This window comes from Aspergillus lentulus (assembly GCF_001445615.1).
Source record: "Aspergillus lentulus DNA, contig: Alt08, strain: IFM 54703, whole genome shotgun sequence".
In the NCBI taxonomy this organism is placed as follows: Eukaryota; Fungi; Ascomycota; class Eurotiomycetes; order Eurotiales; family Aspergillaceae; genus Aspergillus; species Aspergillus lentulus.
The window spans coordinates 2,653,063-2,673,142 of record NW_028322118.1 but is presented as its reverse complement, the minus strand read 5'-3'; the positions used below and the strand labels follow the sequence as shown (position 1 = coordinate 2,673,142).

General features: G+C 51.5%; 6 protein-coding genes across 6 annotated transcripts; 4 read left to right on the top strand and 2 right to left on the bottom strand.

Annotated features, from left to right (window-relative positions):
* Positions 1 to 305: 305 nt before the first annotated feature.
* ALT_4125 (putative DUF221 domain protein) lies at positions 306 to 4,038 on the top strand (the record flags this gene model as incomplete). The annotated part of the gene is made up of 3 exons (XM_033558268.2): positions 306 to 472; positions 532 to 2,984; positions 3,035 to 4,038. The coding sequence occupies 3 exons, from the start codon at positions 306 to 308 to the stop codon at positions 4,036 to 4,038; spliced, it is 3,624 nt and encodes a 1,207-aa protein (XP_033414159.2).
* A 471-nt stretch (positions 4,039 to 4,509) lies between these two features.
* rmt2 (protein-arginine N5-methyltransferase) lies at positions 4,510 to 5,784 on the bottom strand (the record flags this gene model as incomplete). Its single annotated transcript, XM_033558269.1, has 1 exon — positions 4,510 to 5,784. The coding sequence occupies one exon, from the start codon at positions 5,782 to 5,784 to the stop codon at positions 4,510 to 4,512; it is 1,275 nt and encodes a 424-aa protein (XP_033414160.1).
* A 613-nt stretch (positions 5,785 to 6,397) lies between these two features.
* Positions 6,398 to 7,544, bottom strand: ALT_4123 (prohibitin subunit PHB2; the record flags this gene model as incomplete). Its single annotated transcript, XM_033558270.2, has 4 exons — positions 6,398 to 6,724; positions 6,798 to 7,153; positions 7,223 to 7,291; positions 7,361 to 7,544. The coding sequence occupies 4 exons, from the start codon at positions 7,542 to 7,544 to the stop codon at positions 6,398 to 6,400; spliced, it is 936 nt and encodes a 311-aa protein (XP_033414161.2).
* Positions 7,545 to 7,916: 372 nt separating this feature from the next.
* On the top strand, positions 7,917 to 8,871 carry ALT_4122 (putative polyadenylation factor subunit CstF64; the record flags this gene model as incomplete). The annotated part of the gene is made up of 2 exons (XM_033558271.2): positions 7,917 to 7,968; positions 8,033 to 8,871. The coding sequence occupies 2 exons, from the start codon at positions 7,917 to 7,919 to the stop codon at positions 8,869 to 8,871; spliced, it is 891 nt and encodes a 296-aa protein (XP_033414162.1).
* Positions 8,872 to 10,030: 1,159 nt separating this feature from the next.
* On the top strand, positions 10,031 to 12,330 carry ALT_4121 (aromatic amino acid ammonia-lyase; the record flags this gene model as incomplete). The annotated part of the gene is made up of 3 exons (XM_033558272.1): positions 10,031 to 10,167; positions 10,233 to 10,339; positions 10,394 to 12,330. 3 exons carry the CDS (start codon positions 10,031 to 10,033, stop codon positions 12,328 to 12,330), a joined length of 2,181 nt encoding a protein of 726 aa, XP_033414163.1.
* A 529-nt stretch (positions 12,331 to 12,859) lies between these two features.
* ALT_4120 (putative SNF2 family helicase) lies at positions 12,860 to 19,475 on the top strand (the record flags this gene model as incomplete). Its single annotated transcript, XM_033558273.2, has 5 exons — positions 12,860 to 13,160; positions 13,214 to 13,358; positions 13,413 to 14,153; positions 14,209 to 19,113; positions 19,172 to 19,475. The coding sequence occupies 5 exons, from the start codon at positions 12,860 to 12,862 to the stop codon at positions 19,473 to 19,475; spliced, it is 6,396 nt and encodes a 2,131-aa protein (XP_033414164.2).
* Between the last annotated feature and the right edge of the window lie 605 nt (positions 19,476 to 20,080).

Below are 20,080 nucleotides of genomic sequence, written 5' to 3'. Positions count from 1 at the left end.
TCCCTCTATGTACTATATTCTTTATATAAGGACCCGATCTCTTTATTGTGGGATGTTTCATATCTGTCCCGTCTGCTGAATGATCATTGACAATGAGTTTGCAGTGACGGGCTCTTTTTCTTTACATCCATGAGTGGTGCATTATTCTCTCTAATCTTATGACTTCGACGTGCGCTCTTCTAACGAATGCTCCCTCAACCTCAATTGATATTTTCTCGACAATATCATTCTGAACGCTGCAAATTATTTTTTTTCGAGCGTCGCCGAAAATCGACTACAGTGCATGAACGCCATTGCTCGTAGAGATGGCGACCGACTTTGGGCAGGCCCTGGAGCATGCGGGGGGGAACGGTCAAAGGAGTGAAGGTGTCAACATTCAGACCTTTTTGGCTTCGCTCGCAACTGCAGTGATAGTCTTTGCGGTTGAATTCTTGCTGTTTTTGCTTCTCAAAGGCAAACTCACTCGTATCTAGTGAGTGTCCCTGACAATGTCCGTATCGGTACTACCACTAACATTGGGCTTCTCCATAGTCAACCTAGAACGTATTTGGTCCCGGACAGAGAGCGCACAAAACCGTCCCCGCCGGGTTTGTTTAGTTGGGTTGGCCCTGTTTTTCGCACCTCTAGTTCCGAATTCATCCAGAAATGTGGCCTGGATGCCTACTTCTTTCTGCGATACTTGCGAATGCTTCTCAAGATCTTCGTTCCGCTAGGTTGCATTGTGTTGCCCGTCCTATTGCCCCTGAATAAAGTGAATGGGAAAGACCAAAACTTCAAGAATGCAACTGGGCCAGGTGACACCTGGAATGTCACTGGCCTTGACCAATTGGCCTGGGGTAATGTGGCCCCAGAACACGTCCAGCGCTACTGGGCACATCTAATTATGGCCGTCATCGTTATTGCCTATGTGTGCGCCATATTCTTCGATGAGCTGAAAGGGTATATCCGCCTTCGGCAAGCCTACCTGACTTCACCACAGCATCGACTTCGAGCCTCTGCAACAACAGTGCTGGTAACAGCCATCCCAGACAGCTGGCTGTCTGTGGAGGCTTTGGAGTCACTGTATGATGTTTTCCCGGGTGGCATCCGAAATATATGGATCAATCGCAATTTTGACGATCTGAACGAGAAGGTGAAGCAACGTGATGCGCTAGCATTGAAGCTAGAATCTGCAGAGACGGACTTGATCATTAAATGCAAGAAAGCTCAATTGAAGCAGGCGAAGGCCGCAGCGAAGAAATCCGGGTTGAGACCTAAGGAGGCAGAGGGGAAGCAGAAGCAGGCCACCGACGAGCATGCGCTGCAGCTAGCTACAGGCGGCGGTATCAGCTCGGGTGATCCGCACCAAGCTCACACACTAAACCAGATTTTGCATCGCGATGTTCATGGAAAGCATCCTGCCGAACCTGGAGAGCCTAAAAAACGCAAGCCCTTCGACCCAGCTGTAGAAGCGGTAGGGATGGTTGGTCAAGGTTTTGGCAAGTTGGGCAGATCCGTCCTGGGGACTCTGAAACGAGTGGAGGGCGACATAGACGGCACTCTGACTAGGTCAGGGGGCTATGCACCAGACGCTGGGACTACCGCGCCTCTCCAACATAGAGCTTCGAATGCCGAAACAGACAGCGCAGAGCTGCCCGATCCTTGGCGACCAAGCAATGATAGCATCATCCCATCAATTGAGAATGGAAATGCAGCCTCTATGAATGAGAATGGCGCACCAACCGATGCTCCTCGTAGCAGATCGAGCTCCAAGCCAAGACGGCCCTTCTGGAAAAGTCGAGTGTCTAGCAACTATTCGAAAGCGAGCAACAGGACAGAACCGGATGAATTTCCACTCACGGCTCCAGAGGATCCGGCCGAAGGAGAAGCTTCAAACGAGGAGAGATCGCACAATGGTGAAAAGCAAAAAGGCAAGGAGCACAAAGGCCGAAGAGAAGGTGACGAGGTCGAAGGTGAGGAATATCCGGTGGCGTACAATGAAGATTTTGACAGTGAAGACTATGGAGAGCCCCTATGGAAAAAGTACATCCGGGAAAAGGATCGTGACACCATGAGGCTGCCAATTTTTGGTCTCAGTTGGATGCCTTCCCTCTGGCTCATTGGCAAAAAGGTCGACACAATAGACTATTGCCGGAAAGAAGTCGCTCGCCTAAACCTGGAGATTGAAATTGACCAGCAACACCCCGAGAAATTCCCCCTTATGAATTCAGCGTTCATACAGTTCAACCACCAGGTGGCTGCTCATATGGCTTGTCAGGCTGTCAGTCATCACCTGCCAAAACAAATGGCCCCTCGCATCGTGGAGATCTCGCCGGACGATGTGATCTGGGACAACATGTCAATCAAATGGTGGGAGCGCTATCTGAGGACATTCGGGATCCTCACCATCGTCTGCGCCATGGTGGTTGGCTGGGCGTTCCCCGTCGCGTTTACTGGTTTGCTGTCTCAATTGTCTTACCTGGAAAATGCCTTCACATGGTTATCGTGGATCTCCAAGCTGCCAGACTGGCTCATCTCTGCCATCCAGGGTATCTTGCCCCCCCTTTTCTTAGCCATCTTGATGGCGCTCCTGCCCCTGATTCTCCGGTTCCTCTCTCGAGCTCAAGGGTTACACACAGGCATGGCCATCGAACTTACCGTTCAGAACTACTTCTTCGCTTTTTTGTTCGTCCAGTTGTTCCTGGTCGTTGCTATCTCGTCCAGTTTCTCGACGATCATCGATAACGTCACAAACGTCACCAGTTGGCCGGAATTACTGGCGCAAAACATCCCCTCCTCGAGCAACTATTTCTTCTCGTATATGATTCTACAGGCGCTGTCAGTGAGCGCCGGCGCTTTAGTGCAGATCGTTGGCTTGTTCAGCTGGTTTATTCTAGCACCCTTACTGGATAACACAGCAAGAAAGAAATGGGGACGCACGACGAACTTGAATCAGATGCAATGGGGAACATTCTTTCCGGTCTATACTACTCTCGCCTCGATCGGTATGTTTAGTCCCACAGGGACTACTTCTGATGCAACTAACGAAGTACAGGTTTGATCTATTGTGTGATTTCCCCCTTGATCTTGGTCTTCAACATCATCACCTTTGGCCTGTTCTGGTTCGTGTACAGATATAACACTCTGTACGTCACCAAATTCCGCTTTGACACTGGCGGGCTACTATTCCCTCGCGCTATCAACCAGCTCTTCACGGGGCTATATGTTATGGAACTCAGCTTGATCGGCCTGTTCTTTTTGGTCCGTGATGTGGACGGCAACGTTGCCTGCGAAGGGCAAGCAATATGCATGATTGTGGTTTTGATTCTCACAATCGGGTACCAAATCCTTCTGAACGAAGCCTTCAGCCCGCTGATCCGTTACTTACCGATCACCTTGGAGGATGATGCTGTTCGTCGTGATGAGGAGTTCAGTCGCGCTCAGCGTGCCCGCCTTGGCTTCCCTGAGGAAGATCAGACAGACACGATCGAGCACCAGCTGGCAGAGCGGGAACATCAAGAGCACGAAGCAGATAGGAGGGCCCACGAGATCGAACTGAAGAACATCGAAGCGGGTTCTGGGCGGCGAGCATCAACTCAGACGGGCACTCTCCACAACAGCCGCCATCATTCATGGGCAGATCGGTCCTCAAAAACACGATCTAAATATTTTGGAACTCATTCGAGCGGTTCAATGCCTACCTTGCAGAGAGTCCGTGAGAAGATCGCGCATGACGCCGAAGCCCAGGGCCCTCCTACGGGTAACCTAGGGCACGCATTGTTTGCCGGTATTCATGACGAGTTGGAGGATCTCACACCAGATGAGCGTGATCAACTGACTCAGCGAGCGTTTCAACATGACGCTCTACGGGCAAAACGTCCCGTAATATGGATTCCGCGAGATGATCTTGGAGTGAGTGATGACGAGATTTACCGAACTCAACGGTTCAGCAAGCACATCTGGATCAGTAACGAGTATCAGGCACTCGACGGCAAGTGCCGCACCATCTTCAGCCGCAGTCCGCCGGATTTCTCAGAAGTCGATCTCATTCAGTTATAGATACCTCTTCCTGCTGTTATTTCCTGTCAGCAAGCAAGCTGACATCGGAGTCTTCTTTGGCGATCATTCTCCTTCAACCCATCCCTTTCTTTGCTTTTATGAATGTCCTCTTCCCATTTGAATTAGCGATGCGCATCGATCACCACGGAGTTTTGCTTGTATGCTAAGGTGACATGACCAGACTTGATCAATCACATGTAACTAGACGATGTTAGAGTGTACATAATCACTTCAAGATCATTCCTTCTTGCCAGACCATTCGCTTGATTATAGTTTACTTTTGTGTAATATATAAGCTGGCGACCAGTTTGGCTCCGATACCTAGCTTGCAATATATACAATCCCCACCAGAGGTTGGCATATGAAAGCATAGACACTTGTTACTGAGGAAGAAAGCCAGTGCAGTAGGAGACATTGAAATATCCAAGTAGTATATCATATCCATCTATCGATTATCCCAGGGTATATCACTTAATCCATAAACTTACACAAGGGCAGGCGATAATTGTCAACCACCCAGTATGGCCTGCGGACACCAGTCCACTCTCCCTCGAGCTTGGGCACCTTGAGCTCTTCCCACTCTACATCAAACCCGGCTTCAAACAGGTCCATCTCTACCACTTTCTGATAGACATCGTAGCTAATTTGCCGATCAGCCCCCATGCCATTGAAGAAGCCCCATTTGCCCTCCTGCTCCAGCAACCCGATAACCTGCTCGCTGAAGAACTCCCGGAAATCAGCATACGACTCAGCAAATGTGTCATAGTAGATCGCATCAAATGTCTCGCCCTGCGCCACCAGCGCAGGCAGGATATCCTGCCAGCGCCCCTCGTGGATCACAACGCCGGGCTTCTCGTGCCAGCCCTTCCGCTTCATTTCCGCCACGACGTCCGGGTGCGCTTCGACGATATGGTGCGCCGCGGGCGACTGTTCCTGGATGAAGCCGTCAACGATGCCCATGCCGTGGCCGATGTTCATGACACGCAGCCCTGTAGTCGGGAGCAGCTTCTTGGCGGATCGGGACATGATCTCCGTCTCCCAGGCCATCATCACGCCGTTCTGGTCCTGGTCGAGCAGTCGGTCGTTTGTGAAGGTCAGGTTCGAATCGAGGTAGCGCGAGCTCGTGACGTCCGGTTCTGGCCCTGGTCCTGCTGTGCTTGCCTCGGTGGCGCTGGCAGTGGTTGTCTCGACTAACTCCGGAGCCTCATCCTGCTCCTCTTCCGCAGCCGGTTCGTTGGCGGCGTCCTCGCCTTGTCCCGTTTCTTCCTCGTCCTCGTCATCAGAGAGCGGCTCGTACCCATCCAACCGGTTGAGAAGCAACTCCGCCCGCACACCCGCATCCACAATCATCTCATACAGCTCGGTCAACCCCAGCCGCCGCGCGATACACCCCGGCGTCTCATCGTTCAGGTCCAGGTCATTCCAGATCGCGCCCTCATGCAGCAGGAACTTGACCGTCTCCGCGGCGGACTGCACGAGACTCTTCTGCTCCGTGCTGGCGCTGCTCGTCTGGCCATTGGCGCCATTGGTCTCTGGTTGTGGCTCGTCGGGCTCGCAAGCTGCGATCGCTGCGTGGAGAGGCGAGAAACCTGTCTCGGGGTCTTTCACGTTGGCAGGGTTGCCGTCTTTATCGTTGGAGCGGATGAGGCGGCGGAGTTTGGGTATGTCGTGTTGTGAGGCGGCGAGGAGGATTTCTTGGACTGTGAGATCGACATTGGAATCGAGGTCTGCGAGGGGGTCGGCCATTCTGTATCTGGAAGTCAGTAGCTTCCTCGCTGTGATTGTAGATGTGCTGGTATGGAAATCGATGAGGCTGATAATGAATTTGTCTGAACTCTGGAGAATTCTGGATCAGAATACGTACCTGTATGTTTTCTGGGGATACAGCACGCTGATCCCTGAATAAGTGCTAATTTCCGCTTCTTGTTGGAGAAAGAGATATGTGCAGGCCTCCGATATTGAAAAAAAAAATGAGTCCCGCCCACCGCTTTTATCGCATCCCCGCACTGCTTATCCATCCACTCTTTGACAGAAGAGCGGACAGGCGTCATCGACGACGAAGAGATGTTTAACGTGAAGATCGCGATTTAAAGTTAAGGGTAACAGCGCTTGTTGCTAAGATTAGTGGACTATTGGTTACTGTCGACAGCGGATAGGTCCTACGAGGATTCTGAGAAGGGTTCCACGGCAATTGTCGTAGAAGATGCAACAGTAGAGAAGAGAAACAATTCGCCAGGTTGCACTGAAATCCTGAAGATCAACTATTTATACAGATAACATGTTCCGCATCCTAGATCGCGACCCGAGCGATTGCAATAGCGCCAGTAATTCTGATCCGAGAGTCCCTAAGCATTTGCATTTACTTCGATTCGTCTCCGCGTGGTGCGTTGACATTGAGACCCAGACCCTGGGTGTCAAGGTACAACTTGTTCTTTCCGCCGCTCTCGTGCAGGATCTGGGCGATCTGTCTCGCGTTTTCGATCTTACGGAGCTCGATGTAGCTCTTGCTCTTCTTGATTGCGTCACCGATAAGCTCCGCAGAGCGGGCCTCACCCTGGGCACGGACAATGAAGGCCTGCTTCTCCTGGCGGGCCTTGTCGACGAGGAAGGCAGCGCGCTGGGCCTCCTGCTGAGCGACTTGCTTGGCTTCGACGGCGGCGGTGAATTCGGGGGAGAAGGTCAGATGCTAGAGAGCCGAAATGAGCCAGATTAGTTATATAAACATTGATTGGGGGCTGTCCAAGTCAAAGGGTTCGTACAGTAAGAGACACATCGTCTAGAGCAATGTTAAAGCGGGCCGCACGGCGAGCAAGGTTGTCCCGAACGAGTCTCGCAACATTCTCACGCTGTGTAATCAGCTGGCTCGCGTTGAATTGCGCAACCACACTCTTGAGAACCTCATTAACGATGGACGGAAGGACACGTTCATCAAAGTCTGTGCCGAGGGTACGGTAGATCTGAGGAAGGGCATCTACTCGAGGCCTTGATAGAACACGGCAGGTGATGTTCACCATCTGCAAGTCCTTGGTACCCGTAAGGGAAGCGATGTTCCGTGGCTTCGCGCGCACGTCGTAGATGACCGGTGTTTCAACCCATGGGATTCGGAAATGTGTTCCTAAGATAGGTAAAGGTGTTTGTGAGATGATGTTGCCGTATGAATGGCCTCAGATAATGGCATCGGTACCTTCGTTGTAGATTTCTTTCTTGACTCCGCCTATTCTCGAGTACTTGATGGCACGGTGACCACCATCAACTGTTCACCGAATGACAAGTCAGCACTTCTATACTTCACGTTATCCATGATAAGAATATGCATCCTCACCGTTGAAGAGCGAGTTGGACAAAGCCCATCCACCGAGACCGAGCACGATGAGAGCTCCAGATACTCCGAAGCCGCCGCGACCACCTCCAGGAAATCCGCCTCCAAAACCAAACCCTCCTTTACCTGCACGGTTCTGCAGAATTACCTGAAGCCGCTCCCACTGTTCCTTAGGATTCCGGGCCATGATTGCGGTTGAAAGATGTGAAGCTGACGTCGGAGAAGTGAGGTGTGGATGAACCCGGCACTTTGAGGTTCGATCAAAAGTTCGGCCACCGCCTGGAGACAGACAGCTCAAACAAGACAAAGCGTTTGGTCCTGCTCGCAGCTTTTCTTCATTATTGCAATACTTCATTCATCAAGACAGATCTCGAGCTTTGGTCTGTTGAAATTGTTACTGTTCTAGAACATCCTGCGATTTATCTGTAATTCTATTTACGTTTGCCTTCTACCATTACTCGCCCGGCGCTCCAAATTCTGCCATTAACTCACGTCACGCGCTCAGCTCAGAGCTTGCCTTCAGAAATAGAGCTCATTCGAAATCGATAAACGCAACAAAATGGCTCCAGAGAGGACCGGGAAGAGTGTCTTCCTGGGAAATATCCCTTATAGTATGTGCGCTTCCATTCGCCTCTGTTGCACTCCTGTCCAGTCTGGCTAACCAGTCCATTTCAGACCTTACGGAGGAACAGGTCAAAGATATCCTCAGCTCCGCTGGCACAGTTACCAAATTCCGTCTTATGATGAACCCGGAGACGGGGAAACCAAAGGGTTATGGCTTCGCAGACTTCGCCGATGCAGACGCCGCCGCCTCTGCGGTCCGAAACTTGAACGACTTCGAGATCATGGGCAGGAAAATCCGCGTGGACTGGCCTCACAACAACGAGAAGGATTCGGTGCCCCCTGACTACTCGCAGACATCTCAGATGCCCAGTCAGGATGTTCAACCCGGTCAGCAGCCATCTGCGCCGCTCCCCCCTCTTCCCCCCGGTGTCGAGGTGCCGCCTCACTTGGATTGTCCAAACGCTATCTCTCAGACACTTTCGTCCTTACCCCCGAACCAGCTCCTTGACGTTCTTTCACAAATGAAGTCTTTGGCAATGACCGATCCGGCCCGCGCGACGGAGCTCCTGCGACAGGCCCCGCAGCTGGCGTATGCCATTTTCCAGGCACTGTTGCTCATGAACCTCGTCGACTACAGCACTTTGGGAGCAGTGGTGGAGCAAGCGACACAGCCAACCGCTGCGGCCGCTCCTTCGGCTCCCCCTGCGGCACAGCCTTTTCAGCCCTTCTCAGCCGTACCTGGTCAGATCTCCACGCCACCAATGGTCAATACACCTTTTGCCCCTCAACCTGCGGCACAAGCGCCCCCCCAGCAACAGGTTCCATCGCAAGAAGAACTTCTACAGCAAGTGCTCAGTATGCCACAGTCAGCTATTGATGCTTTGCCACCGATGGAGCGGAATCAAATCATGCTTTTGCGTCAGCAGTTGATGCAAGGAGCCATGAGGTAGCGGCGCCCACGGGTGTACTTTCTTATTGCGGATACTTTTCGGTCATTTATTGCCATTTTCTTTCACTTTTTTTACCATCTTGTCAACCGGGAAAGGGATGGAATGGCGCACATGGTTCATTTATGGTCTACTGTGATTCACTTGCATATCTTCAGCGAATGTATACCTAGCAGAGGTTACTTGTAGCAGATACCAATCTCACGAAATGAACGTTTGTCTATGTTCCTGATGTCACTGTGGGAATCAGCATCGCACGTAACTTGCATATAATCGATGCTGCCTAGATTCTCTGGCCACAGAAACAAAATCAGGTGACGATGCGAGTGCTGTTGGTAACAGACTTCTGCACTATTCTCACGGACCTCAGGCTAGGAACGATATCACATTTCCAGCTTCATTCATGTCATTCCGATTCGCCAGGCGCTTACGGCCCTCAAAATTAAGGTCAATAGCGTCTGCACGCTCCACCCCCAGCAAGTTTTAATCCAGGTTTCTCCACTGCGATCCCTGACCGAATCTCTCACGGATCTGGTTCCCGTCACCCCTATCTATCTTGCTTGATCCCATGATCGGATCGACGCATGCTGCACAGCCGGAGCACGATTCATTCGAGCCACTGAGAATGTAACATGCAAGAGATTATAGGGGATAATTACCTGCAGTGCACGAATCAAGGTTGATCACCACGAGCTCTCGAGCCTTGCATGATCCCGAGACCCTCGTTGATCATCGATAGATCATAACCAACCTTGATTTTAATTCAATAACCCCCAGCGCTCGACCAACCATGTTGTGCGACCTCCCAAGCCATCCACAGCTGAGGAATGCGGGACGGGGCAGAAGAAGCAAAACACGCCAATGCCACCAACCACTCCCCCTGAACGCCCTCAGACGCAGCAGCAATGGTACTTTCGCAAGTCGATCCTCTGCCCCATTATTCAAAGCGGCGATCTTGGTCCTTCCTAGAAGGCGAATAGCTGAGACATTTGCTTTCCAGGCTCCGGGTGAGGAGAGGGCTCTACTCGTTCCGAATTCGGGGTCAAATCGAGGGATAAATAGGAGACTTGATTTGCTTTTTCGAAAATCATACCCCTAGAAGGTGCATATTGAGATATCAACTGCAAATCCCGATGCTTCATTGAGCTTGAAGGAATCGAAAATGAAGACTCCTTATCTCACTACCCATCTTGAGACGGCCTGTCAGACCTGGCAGAGGCTGCAACGACTGCTGGAACGTCAGGATGTCGAGGTAAATGGTACAAGCCTTGATATAGCGGCTGTGGTAGCCGTGGCACAGTAAGTATAGCCTGTCGCATTTCTAGTAGCTGCGAACGTGAAAACTGACAATCTTGATACCGCAGCCATGGGTGCATACCTAGGATGACTATGGACCCTGTTGTCCGAGGCAGCATCGAAGCTAGTGTTCGAGTCTTGATGGACCATCTGGACAAGGGTTACTGCGTATACGGTATTTTGCCTTGTTGCCAGCATTGACCTATTTAGACGTTAATAAAATCCACAGGTGTCAATACAGGATTTGGTGGAAGCGCCGACTCTCGAACTGACAGAGTCGTTGCACTGCAGTCTGGACTGCTCCAACTTCTTCAGGCAGGCGTTCTAGTTGGATCAGACAAAGGCTTAGAGTGTCAACAGCGGTCGCTTGAATCGCACGCTATGCCTGCCTCGTGGGTGCGAGGCACAATGCTGGTTCGATGCAATTCGAACGCTCGTGGCCATTCTGCCGTTTCATTGCCTGTGATTGAGTCATTGCTGCGGCTGATCGAGAATCATATTACGCCTGTCGTACCTCTGAGAGGCTCCATCTCAGCTTCAGGCGACCTGATGCCGCTTTCCTACATCGCGGGAGCCATCGAAGGTAGTCCGGATGTATATGTGCAAGTTCAGGGTTCAGATAAAGCCTGCATCATGAACTCGCGCGATGCTTTGCTGTCCACGGGCCTCCAGGCACAGACCCTGGGCCCAAAGGAGGGCCTCGGCCTCGTCAATGGTACTTCAGCCTCTGCTGCACTGGCCAGTCTGGCCATGTATGAAGCGCATCAACTCGCTGTCCTAGTCCAGGCACTATCAGCCGTCACCGTGGAAGCCCTCATGGGCAACGCAGAAAGCTTCCACCCATTCATCTCCGTCATCCGCCCGCACGACGGGCAAATTGAATGCGCGAGAAATGTAATGTACTTTCTGCAAGGCTCGCAGCTCGCACAGAACCTGGAGCGGAATCGAAAAGACCGCAACCGTCCAGGCCTGATACAGGATCGCTACGCACTCCGCACCGTGCCACAGTGGATTGGCCCACAGCTCGAAGATCTCCTCCTCGCCCACCGGCAAGTCACCGTCGAACTCAATTCATCCTGTGACAACCCCCTAGTGGACGCGCAGTCCGACGACATCTTCTACGGCGGCAACTTCCAAGCCGTCTCCATCACGTCCGCCATGGAAAAGACCCGAACCTGTCTCCAGATGTTCGGCCGGCTCCTCTTCGCCCAGGCCACTGGGCTCATCGACCCAAGCCTCAACAACGGACTGCCCACCAACCTCGTCGCCGACGACCCCAGCCTCTCCTTCACCATGAAAGGCGTCGACATCAGCATGGCCTCTTACATGGCGGAGCTAGCCTACCTCGCCAACCCAGTCAGCTCCCACGTCCAGGCAGCCGAGATGCATAACCAGTCCGTCAACTCCATGGCCTTCGTGTCGAGCCGATACACTATGCAAGCAGTGGAAATCGTCTCCCTCATGTGCGCCTGCAGCCTCTACATCGGCTGCCAGGCACTAGACCTGCGCGTCCTCCACCTCACCTTCCTGCAGCTCTCAACGCCACAACTCCACACGCTCACCTCCCACCTGTTCTCCGAACACCTCTCCGACCCCGACCTCGCAACCCTCAACGAAGCCTTATCAACACATCTCCAGAAATCCTGGTCAACCACAACTCGGCTCAAGTCCACCGACCGCGTCGAAGAAGTGGTCACAAGCGCCCTCCCCATCTTGTGTCGAACATTTGCTTCCAGCACAGGTACAGGTACAAACCAAGCCCTGACCTTCTCCGACCTGGAGACGTGGAAATCCCGCGCCAGTACCCTCCTCAACGAGATCTACCAGGACACCTCGCACGCGTTTTTCAGCTACCAACACACGGAGGAACTGCTCGGAACGGGCTCGAAGATCCTATACCAGACGGTCCGGCGCCAGCTTGGCGTGCCGTTTCACCAGGGGTTCGTCGAGCATCCGACTGCGCAGAGTGATACGCTTGGCGGTCGTTCTAAGAAGACAGTTGGGTCTTGGATCTCAATCATCTACGAAGCAATCCGGGATGGTCGGCTGATGGATCCGCTGATGGCTTCGCTTCAGGCGGGGGTCGCTGGTGAGTCTGACTCTGAGGCCGTTGATACCTTGAAAGATGGTTCCAGTGCCAAGTGCTCTTCGAGCGGCTTGGATTAGTTTCCGGTTTTTATGAGTACTTCGTAGGGTGCACTATGATATTGCTCACAGGAGATGCGGCGTTAATCTACTTCTTTTTAGTCGTTACTGGGAGGACGGTATCTAGTAGTGTTTTTCTGAAGTTGTAGTACAATAATACATTCTTCATCATGTATATCACCTATTGACAGAGTAACGGTGTGCACAATGCCAGGAGTAGAGCGTTGTCGTACATACGGGACCCGTAGAAGTTGATGAGTCGTCCAGTTGACACAGCGACAGACGTTCACCCCAGCGCATCATTCACTGTATCATTCACTACCCTTTCACCCTCCGATCCCACACACGTAAACAAACTGCACCGCTCCTCTCTCCTTTGCCTCCCTTTCCCTCATTCCTCTCACCGCCTCACTTTCTATCCCCAACACCCATATGAACCCACGTGACATCCACGTGCCCTATCAATCTTGTCTACTATCCCCAATCATACTCATACTCAAAAGTTCCTTTGAGGGAAAATTAGAAACTCGTCAATTGCTTTGAAGCAGGCATGCCTCGTCGTCCTAGACAGGCGGGCCCGGCCCCCGCGCCTCCAGAGGGACTCGATCCTGACATCCCTGAGGTAGTGAGATCGCAGCCATATTCAGGAACAATGTCAGCAAAGACTCGACTTGCTTCTCATCTTCCTCCTTTGTATAAGCTGGAAGACATCTACGAGCATATGACCAAGAGAGCGCTGGAGCTCAACTTCGACGCGGTCTTGTCCCACTTGGGCTCGAAGCCTTTGCGTGTTGTCACCATGTGCTCGGGAACTGAGAGTCCTCTGCTTGCTTTGGAAATGGTGCAGAACGGTAAGTGACGACCTCTCCAGCTTCTTAATATTGCGAATTGACATTCTACTCAGTTCTCAGGAAAAGTTTTGGAAAGAACTTCGAGTTTCGTCATCTGTTTAGCGCTGAGATTGTGCCTTTCAAACAGGCATACATTGAGCGTAATTTCCATCCTCGATTCCTCTTCCGAGACGTAAAACAGCTGAAGAACCGCTTTGCGTGAGTAGATGCTTCGTTCGTCAAGCTTGAATGATCGTGCTGATCACCCTTTAGACAAACGGCGTATGGTTCTCTCGAGAAAATTCCCAAAAATCCTGATTTGGTTATCGCGGGATTTTCATGCGTCGACTTCTCCGGTTTGAACAATAAGAGAAAGACACTTGATGAACAGGGCGAGTCTGGAGGCACCTTCTGGGGTATCATTCGCTATGCCGTAGCCTACCGTCCGCGGATCGTCGTCCTGGAGAATGTCAAAACAGCGCCATGGGAAAAAATTGCAGAACATTGGAATGAGATAAACTATGTCGCTGTCCACAATAGCGTCGATACCAAGGCATATTATCTGCCACAGACCCGAGAACGGGGATACATGCTCTGTATCGACCGGAACCTCTTGGACAAGCATGGTCTTTCTGAACAGAGCGTGATGGATTGGTCAAAGATTTTCGACAATTTCAAACGTCCTGCGAGCTCCCCAGCAGGTATGTTCCTATTGGGCGCGGACGATCCAAGGCTCGAACAAATAGAGAAAGACATGTCAATTCGGGTCACGTCCACGACAGTAAGAGCCACTATCGACTGGACAAAGTACCAAGCTCGCCATCAGAACTACCGTTCAACCCAGGAACTCGGTTTTGAACGGCCGATAAGCAAGTCTCAAGATAGCGGCGCATGCCAGATGCTGGACTTTGCGTGGCAGACGTGGTTTAGATACTTGCCCGAACGAATCTGGGATACCATTGATGTCAACTTCTTGCGGAAGCTGGTTGAGGGATATGATATGAATTTTAAAGAGTAAGGTGGTCCCCCCCCTTAAGAAAACAAGCAACCCGGCTAATGTATGTCACAGGAGATGCATTGAGCTTTCCCAAGGTGTTGAGCGAGAGGTCGATAGTCGCGCGTTTGGCATTGTCGGCTGCATCACACCCTCAGGTATCCCATATATCACAACAAGAGGCGGGCCCCTGTGCGGGCTTGAGGCTCTGGCACTGCAAGGTCTGCCCTTGGACAGACTTTTGCTCACCAGAGAATCACCGCGGGATCTGCAGGATCTCGCTGGGAATGCCATGAGCTCAACTGTCGTAGGTGCCGCAGTGCTCTCCGCCCTTATCGTTGGACATAAAGTGCTGCCGCCAGGAGAGCAGTCATCTACTCCCAATAATCGTATTCCCACGTACAAAAGAATTGGCCTCCGTGAAAATCTCCTTATGATGCCGCGGGTCTCGCAGCTCAGCCAAATCGGCCCAGTCAACATCTTAGATCTTCAAAGGCAAGCCGCAAGCAGCGCAAGGTACTGCTTCTGCGAAAGGCAGTCTGGTGTAAAGCAAGGTATCTTGAAGTGCACCTTGTGCGCGCATACTGCCTGCTCTGACTGCGCCGGTAATCCATCTCATGCATACGAACGGTGGTCCGGTTTGATTCGCAGTCAGCCCTCTGATTTCATCAGAAGGTTCAAAAGCATACTGCCCGCTAGATTGATCATGTCTGGATTGGATCGTGAAAGCTATCGTTCTTTCGATAGAAGCCTACCTGGAAACCCAGCTCATGTTTGGGAGAAATACTTGGATGCCGTTACCAGAACTGTTGGAGATGAGCTCCGTTTTTTGGATGTACGACGCAGTAAAGTTTGGACTGCTGTCTATGAAGGAAAGTGCTCCATTTTGAAACTCATCATCAGTGGCTCCACGTTCGAGTGGTTGCTCTTTGCGAAGCCGCTCGACTCGGAGCCTGCCTTATCCCTTCACCGTGAGATCCTATCGAAGCCCATCGCGCGCATGATGCCGGATCCGGCCACACTCAAAGGGATCTGGGAGGTGTGCGCCCCACTGAGTTCAAAGTTTACATTGACTATCTCAGGCACTGGCAGTCAGGTCCCGACTTATGAGGCACGTTGCGGTCTGCAAAAGAGGGAATTTGTTAATGCCAGCCGTTGGAATCATCTAGAGGTTCAAGGCTCCAGCTACGATTGTCGGCATCTTGAAGTCGACATCCGTGGAACCTATCAGCTTCTGCCTGACTGCGGCACCGCAAATGGATGCCTGCATAAGAAAGAGGCCACCGATGCAGGCCCCGAAGTGTATTTGTTCCTTGACCCCACGAAGCTTGGAGAGCCGAAGAACGACTCTTTTGTATTCGCTTTGGGGCATCAGCGTAGTCCCGACTATGAGTCTCGAATCACGATTGCCGAATTATCACACAAATGGCGCTCTTCCAAAGCAAGCGATGCTCGGAGAAATGTTAACGCATATTATCGCAGATGGGTCCAGGTTCAGACCATGAAGCTGCATGTACACCCCTCAGATTCCACTATCACTTGTTGGAGCCTGCGGCCAGGGACAACTGTCTTCATGGCAAATGCAGGCTGCCACAACGCAAACATCCCTCTGCTATCCCTCTCCGCGCCAGCTGATGCCATTGACTCTTTATGGCGTAAAGGGCCATGGGAAGTAACCAATCCAACAGAGTCGACATCTCTGCTGCGAGATTTTGCTTGGTTGCTTCAGAAGTCTTCGGAGTTGTCTGGCTTTCAGGATTGGAACCCAATTACCACATATGTTTCACTGGGAGAAGAGACCGGCTCCATCTGCTCTGTGTGCACTCCCCCCAAGCCGAGAATACTGTGGGGTAGGGATATAAAAGGTTCAATCAAAGCATATGAGGATCCAAGGGATGCAGCTCTGTATGAGCGCCAGGTAAAAGCGCAGCCATCGCCGTTCTTGATTTTTCGCCGTGTCGATGAAAATAACGTTGGCCACTTCCTTGTCACCCTGAACGTGCAAACACTGTTGCATAAAGCCCATGCAAAGCTGGGCAGCTCCGGATCAAACAATCCCTCGTTTTATTGGCATCTCGTCCCAAACGCGTATGATGAACGGAGAGTGCCGTTCCCTACATTCAATTTGCTGAGCAACCGAAACGATCCGCCTCACAGCCAACCGCCCAATTTTCGGAGAGCCCTAAGACCAGAGCAATTGCGGTCATTGACTTGGATGTTAGAACAAGAGAAGGATGACATTGCGCCCTTCGTCGAGGAGGAAGTCGAAGAGGCAATTCTTCCATCCATGACATGGCGTGCAGAGGGCAAGGTTATGATCCAGAGAACCGTCCGCGGAGGTGTCTTAGCGGACGATGTAGGATACGGCAAGACGGCGATCACACTGGGGCTCATTGACGTGCAGCATAGCAGGGGCCATGACACTATACCAAAGCCCATGGCGGGCTTCATTCCCACCAAAGCGACTCTCATTCTCGTGCCCCAAATCGTGCTTCAGCAATGGCAGTTGGAAATCACAAAATTCGTTGGCCCAAAATACGAGGTCCTGGTGTTGCCTTCTGGAACAGAATTTTCGAAAAAGATGATCAGCGATATTCTTCGTGCCGATATTATTTTGGTGCCCTGGTCTGTTCTCAACCACCAGTCATACTACGAGAGAATGCAAAGATTCACGGGCATGCCACGAGTTCCCGAAAGCGCAGGCCGGAACTTCGATGCTTGGTTTGCTGAGGCACAGAGATCCCTCAGAGAACAGGTCCAGATTCTGATGGATCAAGGACCCCGTGAATTCCTGGAATCTCTGCGCAAGAAGCGTCAAACGGTCAAGACCACTCATAGAAACCGTACCTACACCCCGTCAAAGCGGCTTAGAGGGAAGCAGTATGCGACAGCACACGAGACGGATGATACCAAGCCTGAGCATGGCATGCAGTACGCAGACTTGTCTAGCGCAGAGGAGTCGGATGGTGATGACGAGGCAGATCCTGAGTCTGTGCGGACCAATGTAGAGCATTTCATTGAACTCCAGTCCGAAACTGCAAGAGGGGACGCCACGCATACGCTTGGTGAGTCGTACTCCGAGGACGATACTGCATACGAAGAGTCTTCGACGGAGAGCAATGCTCGAACGAACGCAGGACCCAGCACAGTCGACACGAGTCGAAAGAGAAAGCGTGACCAGTCAAGCCCTGAAAAGGCAGAAAAGACGTGGGACGACCGGAAAGAGTTCAACATCATCAGATATAAAAGAAACCAGCAGTGGTATACCGTCAAGACTCCTCTCTTGCACGCATTCCTTTTCCACCGTATCGTCATCGATGAATTCACTTATGCCGGTAATGAGCGACTCGCGCCTCTTCTGGCCCTGCGAGCTCGTTCAAAGTGGGTGCTCTCAGGTACACCACCATTGAACGACTTTGCCGATGTCAAAACCATCGCACCCTTCTTGGGAATCCATTTGGGAGTCGATGACGAGAATACTTCATCCCAGAACCATCGTCTGAAGGTTCTGCGCAAAAACCGCTCAGATGCAGAAGTTTTTCAGTCCTGGAGGGCTCCGCACAGCGAGGCATGGCATCGCAACCGCCATGAGATTGCTCAAAGGTTTCTAAATCAGTTTGCACGCCGAAATATTGCAGATATTGACGAGATCCCTTGTTCAGAGCACCTTATTCTGATTGATCAGTCCCCAGCTGAGCGTGCAATCTACCTCGAGCTGTACAAGCAGCTAATGACGCACAACAAGCAGCTGCGTCGAAGCAGGCGCGGACGATTCAAAAATGATCAAAATGAACGACTGGACGAAATTATCAGCAGCAGTATGTCACCAGAAGAAGCTCTGCTCAAGCGCTGTTGCTCACTGACGCTGAAAGGGCGCTGGGAGGAGGGGAAACCAGAAGCCGTCACCTGCAGTTCTTTGATTGCGACTCGGGAGGAGCAACTGGCTAACCTTCGCGCCGAATTTTCGAGTAAGATGAAATTGGCAGCCTGGCTCTATTTCGGATGGGATCTGAAATATGAGAAATTTCACAAATTCGCCGAAGGTATCCTCATGCATCAATTTGGTGACGAGGCAGTGACTACTGCAGCCTTTCTCCTTTTCAAGTCTGCTATGTGCGCATCGCATCCGGACGACTGGGAGGTTTTCTTCGCCGAAAAGGGATCCAGCCCAAAGAAAGCAGGCAGCCCGGAGGAAGCTGAATCCGGGACGACCGTCTCGCACGAAGATACGGGGAGCATTGAGAGAGACAAGATGGCAGAAGTGGACAACCAACTTCAGGGGGGCCCCAAGAAAGCAAAACGTGTGGCCGGCAAGGGGGCGCAGAAACGCCAGGCAAAGAAGACGAAGCGTGCTGACGGTAAGAAAGATCAGTACAGCGAACTTCCGATGAAGCCGACGAAAGTCGATGACTTCGAGCTCTGCATGGACGAAGTTACATCCATCTTGCGGAATATAATGTCCGAGTGGGTTCTGCGTGAAAGAGCTCTGAGGTTTCTCAGAACAGTGCGGATGCTGCAAACTAACACGGAAACATCTGGGTGCCACTGCTGCAGAGAAGAAGTACAGTCGCGCAGCGACTTAAATGTCGTTGGATCCTGCGGTCATGCACTGTGCAAGGACTGCGCTGAGAAGACTGTTCGGTTTGAAGAATGCATCGTCGACAACTGCCGTGGCTCAGGTACAAGATTCAACATGATCAGCGCTGCCTCGCTTGGTTTCGAAGGAGACCGAAGCACTCAGTATGGAGGAAGGAAGATGGACAAATTGGTCGAGATTGTCAAAGCGATTCCCAACCAAGAGCGAGCGATCCTTTTCATCCAGTTCCCTGGACTCATTCATGTTGCATCCAAAGCATTTGATTTGGCAAAAATTACTCACACAGTGATCACAGCGCGCGACACCAAGAAGATTGAAGAATTTAAAAGGGGTAATGAAAAAGTCGTGATACTGAATCTCGGTAGCGAGACGGCTGCTGGATTGTAAGTGACCGTCCCTGTCTCTTCCTTTCCCTTCTTTCTCATCTAACATTGTTCACAGAAACCTGCAGTGCACAAATCACGTCATCTTCCTCTCGCCCATGCTCGCAGACACGCAGTACGATTATGGTTCCTCAATGACACAGGCAGTTGGTCGTGCCCTTCGCTACGGTCAGACGAGACGCGTCCACGTCTACCATCTGCTCGTGAAGAGAACAATTGACGTCAACATTTTTCAGGAGCGGCGTGGGAAGATCCTGGTCGAGCGGAATGGTCAGGCTGTTTTGGTAAAAGCCGATGAATGCCTTGCTGGAGAAGCGTTAAACTGCCAGGGACCTGCCTTGGTTGTGGATAACTTCTTGTGAGGACGACTCCATGGAGTTTGTGCCTGGTGCTGCTTGATGGCCCTTTCTTTTTTGTATGATTCAGCGTTATGTCAGTGATGAGATAAATGTAGAATAGATGGCTCTCGAAGTTCAACGTGATATTATGATTGTCCGAATCCAAAGGACGAACCGACCCCTACTATGTAGGTTGGTTAAGGTGGTAAGGTGGAGAGAAATGAGAAAGGGTTGACTAAAGATATTCCTTCCACCCTGGGTAAACACTGACCAAACATAAACATACCTACTAAGGTAACCTGGTCATACCGCAGTCCTCATCACTCCAGTAGGCTCAGCAGATCGATATTTGCTAGCGTACCCAGTTCTTACTGGATCCTCTTTAAATGGAGAGGTAATTAGGAATGGACGAAGAGGACTAGAAACGGAGCTTCGTCGGGAATGTTTGGCAAACATCTATGGATATGATCTTCCATCATGTCTGTCTACCGCCATAGCAAAGGAACTTCAGACTAACGTACTGTACATGGTAGTTCTAGAAATCATGCAGTATCAAGACGCCTCACAATCTCTCTCATCATGGACGGGACTGCGGAGATTCCACTGGGAAGGAAAAGGAAATCAAAATG